General features: G+C 36.5%; 1 protein-coding gene and 1 long non-coding RNA gene across 2 annotated transcripts; one reads left to right on the top strand and one right to left on the bottom strand.

Moving 5' to 3' along the window:
* Positions 1-829: 829 nt before the first annotated feature.
* LOC124888121 lies at positions 830-8,417 on the bottom strand. The gene is made up of 2 exons (XR_007046098.1): positions 7,425-8,417; positions 830-1,070 (listed from the first exon to the last, which is right to left on the bottom strand). It is a non-coding gene; the product is annotated as an uncharacterized LOC124888121 (long non-coding RNA).
* On the top strand, positions 1,763-4,070 carry LOC124888120. Its single transcript, XM_047398492.1, has 2 exons — positions 1,763-3,385; positions 3,732-4,070. Exon 1 carries the CDS (start codon positions 2,413-2,415, stop codon positions 3,283-3,285), a length of 873 nt encoding a protein of 290 aa, XP_047254448.1. The 5' UTR covers positions 1,763-2,412; the 3' UTR covers positions 3,286-3,385; positions 3,732-4,070.
* Positions 8,418-8,635: the final 218 nt, after the last annotated feature.

Here is an 8,635-nt window from a genome sequence, read left to right as displayed (position 1 = left end):
TAGTGTACAACATATTGGAAACTTCTAAATGAAATTTAAGGAAGTCGCCACCTAATTAATTCTACGGTGAATTAGGACACCTATTATAAACTAAGTGATTAAAAGAAAATAAAGACTTCATCTTGAGGTCTACTTAACTATGATTCTAGGTAAGGGTTCTAATTATTCTGAAGAGAAAGAATTAGGCACCCTAAAGGATTCGTAAATTATGATTAACCAGCCAAACTTAGGTTAAAAATACTTTAAAAAATCGAAGGGAAGTACTAAGATTTGAAAAGGCGGGTAATTGAGTGAGAAAATAATTCTTATTTAAAATTAATTGGCCGAGAAAGCACTTTCCGAACTTAAAATTGGTGGGCAAACTTTTAACTTTAAAAAAAAGACTCCTTTGGTATTTGTGAAAAATGGCCAGGATTTAAAAACGATCAATTGTAGTAACAAAAAGGTTCAACTCGTTTCTTTGAAAATTTAACAAAATGAAATAACATAATAAATAAATAAATAAATAAATAAATAAATATAATAATAATATAAAGAGCAGTAAACATTTAAACTACATTAAGTTAAATAAAATTGAGTTTTAATAGGTGAGTCATTTGCAAAATTGAAAGGGTTTGACTAAATTGAAGTCATTAGTAACTACTAAGCTAAATTTGATTCTAAAGATAAGGCCATTATCCCTAAAGGTATGTTTTAACCTATTAAGTTTTAACCGTCTAACGATATAAATTAAACACCTTAGCCTAGCGATATGCTAAGTTGAGAATCTAAGGGATAAAAGAGAAACAATCAAATTCGTTGAGATTAATTAAAGCTTCACAACAATTCAAATAAGAAACATATAAACACAAACTTTAAATAGTAATATGTGAAATGTACACAAAATAATAATAAGTGTCTATAAAAAAGAATAAAGCTTGAGAAGAGGGAAAGAGGCACTAGACTGCTAGCCGGTTCGACTTAAGAATATGGAATATGAATCCTTGCTAGAATGAGGGGTAACGGCAAGTCTCATTTAGAGACTCCATACGGGTACGAGAATATAGCCTTGAGACTCCAAGTTGTTTGCTCTGGAGTGCATATGCGAAGAGAAAGAACAAAATAAGAATTAGAAAAGGAAATTTGATTCTCAAGTATAGATATCATATGTTATAATTACAATTCTAAGTTTACATAATTACAATTGTAAGTTTCCAATCAAACATATCAATGCACGAGAAACAGGATCAAATTAAAGAATAAGATGCCTAATGCTTAGCAAATTAACTGGAAAATCATCATAGGTAACTAAGGTCAAATGCTAAGTTAACTAATCTGGAAGCTGAAATAAACTCCCTCCTTATTAAAAATCTGTGAATGACTATTCAAAAACAGTACTAACATGATATCATATTCAGCGTTCAAGCAACAGTTACAAGGATTCCATGACGAACCCCGCCAAAGCATATATAAAGTTTAAGCAATTCAAAACGTTTTCGGACAATGTTAAGGCTGTCAGGACCTTGTGAACACACAAACCAAACAAAAACACCTCTAATTCATTATTGCAACATTAAGGTAGCCAAACCAACATCAAAATAAACCCAAAACAGCTCACTGTACGCGTATCAGGAGAACTTACAACTTTACAGAGTTTGTTTCGGGCTGGTTTAAGATTGCGAAAAGTCTAAAAGTATACTACCAAACAAAAGGCAAAATCAAACAATGCGAGAGAATAAATAAGAGTCGGTTATCTGACTCAAGCAGTTAACTCAAGAAGTTTAGATCAGTTAGAAGTTGTTAGTAGTGATGTTAGCTGAGCTTCTAGATCTTTCCTAGACATTTTGTATAAATTGACATACAGTCTGAGTAATTCAATTAAGCAGTTACATTTTCTCTTCCTTTCTTTCTCTGTCAAGCTCTTCTCTCTCTCATCCAACATTAATGGAGATCCTTGAATTCTCAATTGTAATATGGTATCAAAGCCACGAGATTTTCTCACATCTTAAACTGCTTCAATATTCTCGGCCCACAGATCTTACAAATCCTTCCAATTTTCTACTTAGGGTCACTCTATCTTCTATATACAAACTGTTTGATGAATTGCCTGAACGAGATATAGAATCTTTCTGGGTTTTCCTCTTCGTAGTTTCTCTCAATGGAAAACGAACCGAATGCCAACAAATTCCTGTAGCACCGACTACTGTGCATCAATTTAGTGATGATACGATTTCTGCTTTGTACATGCATCCTTCTGATAGCCCTGGTATGGTGTTGGTTCCTACACCTTTTGATGGATTGGGTTTTCGTTCATGGAGACGAAGTGTTCTTTGAGCTCTATCAGTGAAAAATAAACTGGGTTTCATTACTGATGATTGCAAGCGACCTACGGATGATGCAGCCAAATTACGTCAATGGGAGAGATGAGATGATATGGTGACGTCTTGGATTTTGAACTCCTTATCTAAAGAGATAGCTGAAAGTGTTGGGTATGTCGCAAATTCCACCAAATTGTGGAAGGAACTAGAGGATCGATATGACCAGACGAATGGTGCTAAGTTATACCAAATTCAAAAGGAAATTAGTGATTTGGTACAAGAATCTATGGATATTACTACCTACTATACGCGTATGAAGAAACTCTGGGAAGAATTCAACAATTTATCCTTTCGAGTCCAATGTAGTTGTCAATGTGTTTATGGTGCAAAGGAGGGGACATACAAGGCTGAGCAAGACAGGAGATTGATCCAGTTTCTTATGGGCTTGAATGGGGAATACACTAGTGTCCGGGAAAGTATATTGATGATGAATCCCTTACCTACCCTGGCCAAAGCTTTCTTTATTTTGATCCAAGAGGAGAAACAAAGAGAATTCAAACAGCATAATCGCATAGTAATGGAATCTACCTCACTACATGTCAATTCTGCTGGATCTAGGAGCTATTCAGGACCATCGAATACTGGGAGTTACAAGAAAAATTACTTAAGTCAGAATTTTGTAGGCAGTTCTAACAATAGCAAGCCATCTTGTGATTATTGTAAAAGACCTGGACACACCAAAGATAGGTACTACAAGCTCCATGGTTATCCACAGAATAATGCACCTAGTGGACCTAGACAAAGCTATCAAAGTTTCCCTATCTCTCGTAATGCTTTTATGTATCAACACCAAAATTTTGGGCTCTACAAGAGTAAGCGGATAGTAGCCAATGTTCATGGATTTACATCAAATTTGATGCATACTCATGGAGATGAACCTGATTCAATAATGGTTGTGAAAAGCCCTAATATCTCTAAGGACCAGTAAAATCAGATGATGAATCTACTCAGTCAATTTCAGATCAGCAACACAGTAAAGGGAAATCCAAATGTTGCACACATGAATGCTGGGTCTGTTAACTTTACAGGTATTTTAGCCTGCAACTCATCTATAGATTTTGCTCATTATTCATGCAAATGTTTCAACTCAAGGTCTGATTTATGAATCATAGATTCGGGTGCCTCCAACCATATGACTTTCAATAAGTCCAGCCTAACCAACATTAGAACCTTGACCTATCTTTTACTAGTATCTCTTCCAAATGGTTATAAAGTAAAAGTAGTTGAGTTTGGTGATGTGGTTATTACACCTAAAATTACCCTGCATAAGGTGTTGTATGCACCATCCTTTAAATATAATTGATTTTTGTCCATTCCTTGACTAATCACTCCCAATGCATGCTTCTGTTCACTAATGCATTGTGCTTCCTGCAGGCCCCTTCAGTGAGGAGGACTCAGGTGATTGGTAGTAGCAAGGTGGTCTATACTATCTCTGTTCCACATGTCGGAAGAGCTCACATCATACCGCTGCTACTGAGTCACATGTTCACAAGAAACTGACTACTTATTTGTCTATTCCTGATCTGATCAAGAACTATCAAGCTACTGATGCATTCATTCACTCTTGCCCTGCTTGTTCTCACGTTTCCAGCAATAGTGTGGCAGGAGAATCCATGTCAAATAATGATGTCACACATAATTTTCATTCCCCTCGCTTTCTTTCCAATGTAAATATACCATCTCTTATCAATAAAACTAACTTGTTAGCTGGAAGTGCTCATTTATCTGTTGACAGTAATGTAGACTTATTATGGCATAATAGACTTGGACATGTTCCTTTTGCAAAAATGAAAGGCATATCCTCATTACCTGCCAAGTTTTCCGCTAACCAGCCTTTTTTATGCTCCATGGCTAGACAAGTCAGACTTCCCTTTTCACATAGTTCTAGTGCTTCCACTAGCATCTTTTAGTTGTTACATATTGACCTCTGGGGTCCATACCATACACCAACACATGATAATCATAAGTATTTTTTGACCTTGGTGGATGACTATAGTAGGTCACATGGACAAACCTTTTGGGCAGTAAAGCTAATGCTTTATCCATCCTGAAAGCTTTCGTGAATATGGTTGAAAATCAGTTTTCTACCTCTATTAAAACTGTAAGAACAGATAATGGCCTTGACTTTGTTAATAATGAGGCCTTGCAATTCTTTCTTTCCAAAGGTATAATACACCAAAAGACTTGCCCCTATACACCATAACAAAACAATGTAGTGAAAAGAAAACATAAATATTGGTTGGAAACTGCCAGAGCCCTCCTTTTTCAATCAAAATTGCCTTTTAGATATTGGGGGAGTGTGTTCTCACAGCCACACATATCATAAATATACTTCCTACCACTTATATGAAAAATAAATGCCCTTATGAGTTACTTTACAACAAGACACCAGTATATTCTCATTTGAGATCTTTTGGTTGCTTATGTTATCCTACCATACCTAAAATCCATAGAGATAAGCTTGAACCAAGAGCTGAACCTCATGTCTTTGTAGGATATCCATTTGGAACCAAAGTATACGAGGTCCTTAGTCTAGCCACAAGAAGAATACACATTTCTAGAGATGTAATCTTTTCCCTATTAGTCTTGTCTCAGATGTTACTACTTTTTCCTAGTACTTAAATATTTTTCCAAGTCCTATGTTCCCGAGTCCACTCTTGCTACTCATAAATATTTTTTTGATAATGAGGATGGCACTTCCTCTAAGGTACCATGTGATCCTCTGGACACAACAGTCAGCTCTTCTACTTCATTAACTACTGGTACCTCCTTTTCACCCTCTAACAATCAAAATTTTGCACCATTAAATGTACCTGTTCATCCACCTGGACACAGAAGGTCAACCAAAACTCCTAAGACACCTGCTCATATTCAATATTATATATGTTCCTTACCATCCCTCAAATCTACTCCTGATGTTGAACCACGTGATACATCTTCTACCTTTTTTCTCAATGCCCTTTTTTCTCAACACCACTCCATTTCTCCTGAATCTTTAATACATGACAGTCAGTTCCTTATTTGTAATATTTGTCATGATAATGAACCACCTTCTTATGATGAATATGCACTTAATCCTGCATAGCAGACTGCTATGAACCAAGAGTTTGAGGCTCTTTATGCTAATAACACATGGGATTTAGTCCCTCTTCCACCTAGTAAGAAAACTATTAGATGTAGATGGGTATATAAGGTGAAACATAAAGCTGATGGGAGCATAGAAAGGTTCAAAGCTAGGTTAGTAGTCAAGGGATACACACAACAAGCTGGATTGACTATACTAAAACTTACTCTCATATGGTAAAAATGACCACAGTAAGATCCCTAATTGCTGTAGCAGTAAAGAAAAATTGGATGTTGTCCCAACTGTATGTCAACAATGCCTTTCTTCATAGTGATTTACATGAAGAAGTGTATATGGAAATACCTCCTAGTCTTGAAGTTGATGATGTGGGGTTGGCTTACAAACTGAACAAATCTTTGTATGGTTTAAAACAAGCCAGTAGGCAGTGGTATACAAAGCTAACTGAAGTACTGTCTTCTAGAGGTTATCAGTATTCCTTGCATGATTATTCTATCTTCTACAGAAAACATGGTTCCTTGATGGTGTTCATTGTTGTTTATGTAGATGATATTATTCTCACAGGGACGGATCATCAGGAGATCAATGAGTTGAAAAATTTTCTTCATGACAGATTCAAGATCAAAGACCTTGGCAAATTACATTATTTTTTGGGCATGGAAATCCAATATACAAATGAAGGAGCTATAATTTCTCAGAGAAAGGTTTTTTTGGATATGTTGAAGGAATATGACTATTTTGACTTTATCAGTGTAGTTTCACCACTTGACCCTCACATCAAATTGAAAGCCAAGGAAGGTACACCACTAATTAATCCTACTTACTATAGAAAGCTAGTTGGAAAACTCAATTTTCTCACCAACACCAGACTTGATATTGCCTTTAGCATGCAGCACCTAAGTCAGTACATGTAGGATCCAAGAGAGCTTCACCTGCAGGCAGCTCTACATTTACTGAGATATCTCAAACAGAATCTAACTTTTGGCATATTTATGTCCAACCATCCTAACTATACTGTTCAGGCTTATTGCGAATCTGATTGGGCTACATGCCCAGCGTCTAGAAGGTCGGTTAGTAGATATTTAGTTTTGTTAGGGGACACACCTATTAGTTGGAAATCGAAGAAGCAAGAAACAGTTTCTTTATCTTCATTTGAGGCTGAGTACAGGTCCCTGAGGAAAGTTGTTGGTGAGTTAACATAGTTGCATGGGCTATTCACGGAATTATCAATTCCAAACACTACTCCTATTGCAGTCTTTTGTGATAGCCAATCAGCTTTACACATTGCAAGGAATCCAGTTTTTCACGAGCGTACTAAACATATCGAGGTTGCCTGTCATTTTATGTGAGATAAACTACAAGAAGGTCTGATCAATCTGCATCACATTGACACTAACAGTCAACTAGCTGATATTCTTACCAAATCCCTTTCCGGAGTCAAACATGCTACTGTACTTAGCAAGTTGTCTGTGAAATCTCCACTTTCAACTTGAGGGGGGTATTAAATTAATTAGCATGTATTAATAAATAAGAGTCAGTTACCTGACTCAAGTAGTTAACTCAAGAAGTTAGATCAGTTAGAAGTTGTTAGTAGTGATGTTAGCTGAGCTTCTAGATCTTTCCTAGACATGTTGTATAAATTGACATACAGTCTTAGTAATTCAATTAAGCAGTTACATGTTATCTTTCTTTCTTTCTCTGTCAAGCTCTTCTCTCTCTCATCCACCATTAATAGAGATCCTTGAATTTTTAATTGTCATAGAAACAAAGCACCCAATTCATTTGAAAAACTCAAACTTTATAGGTTTTATTCAAGCTATATTACAAATTATGAACACTTTACAAACACACTGCCTAACATGAACAAACTCTTAGTGGCCACACACCATTCACTTCTTATTTATATCCACAATCAATCGACCAAACCCAAACTATAAAAGAATTGTAAAACTAAATACAATTTTACTAGATGGGATAGAATTTACCTCGTGTAGAGCAGCGAACTGAAGCTTTCCGTCGAAGATACAAACTCGAACTCGGACTTTGATTTCGAAAAGAGAGATAAAAAGAATACGAAGTATTATAGTAATATGAATTTGTTGATGGATTTTGCTATTTTGATAAAATCTAATTCTTTATTGTTTTTGCTAATCAAAATAGGAACCCAATGGCTCATTTTATAGTAAAATTTGAGGGGATTGCAACAGTTCTCATCTCATGCCCCAAGAATTCAAATTTTGAATTCTTGGAAAAGTCGTTTCGACCCGTTAGATTAAGCGAAAAGCAATTCCAAATCCGGTGATCCTTCTTATTCCACACCTTTTTAGGAGCAACATATATGGAGTATTTTAGGGGATGATTTGATCAGGAAAAGCTGTCTATATGATATAAAGTTGATGGAGGAATTGCAAGACTGATGGAAAGTATGAGGAGAAGGCTAAAGTCCACCGGATATTCCATTATCCGTTGGTTTGAGCATTGATGTTACAACCTTAGGAGAACCGCATCCCAAAAGCTAGATCTTAAGGAAGGAGAGAGCCCAAGGCTATAAATAGCTCACAACAATACTTTGTAGTACCGAAGTGGAACTTTACAGTGGATCATAACAAACCACCATGATCTGCATCCGCCGAGTTGCAATGGATCATAACAAACCACCACGATCAGCATCCGTCAAGTGGGTAGCTTTCACTCTACTTATGTAGGTAGCTCTTTCCCAGGTTTCCCTTTTTGAGTCAGGTACCCAGGTGCCTCGATGGTTGTGAGCTAAACATTTCTAGCCCCGGCCGAACACTACCATACTGATGTCACCATCCCAGGCACAGTGAGCGCAAAGGCTGATGGGTGACTCTGATACCACTGTTATAACCTTAGGAGAACCGTACCCCAAAAGGTAGATGTTAAGGTGGGAGAGATCCCAAGGCTATACATACCCCACAACAATACCTTGTAGTACCGATGTGGGACTTTGCAATGGACCATAACAGTTGATATTGATATTGTTGTTGTTGTTGCTTGTTTTGTTGTACTTTGATGTTGTTTTTGGTATGTTTATCGGGAAAGGGAAAAGAGATATGGAATTGGACCGGATCTGGGCTAGCTGGGCAGACTGGTGGGTTGAAATTGGGCCAAGTTATGATATTTTAAATTAGACTAGGAGTTATTTTCTTGTTGGGCTACTACTTTGGCTGACAAA

The sequence above is a fragment of the Capsicum annuum genome, chromosome 10, assembly GCF_002878395.1.
Source record: "Capsicum annuum cultivar UCD-10X-F1 chromosome 10, UCD10Xv1.1, whole genome shotgun sequence".
In the NCBI taxonomy this organism is placed as follows: domain Eukaryota; kingdom Viridiplantae; phylum Streptophyta; class Magnoliopsida; order Solanales; family Solanaceae; genus Capsicum; species Capsicum annuum.
Note: the sequence above shows the minus strand (reverse complement) of the source record. Positions and strands in the feature narration are given on the sequence as shown.

Bases quoted from the DNA above. Each gene is read 5' to 3' on its own strand.
- LOC124888120 (XM_047398492.1), top strand. From the start codon at position 2,413: ATGGTGACGTCTTGGATTTTGAACTCCTTATCTAAAGAGATAGCTGAA.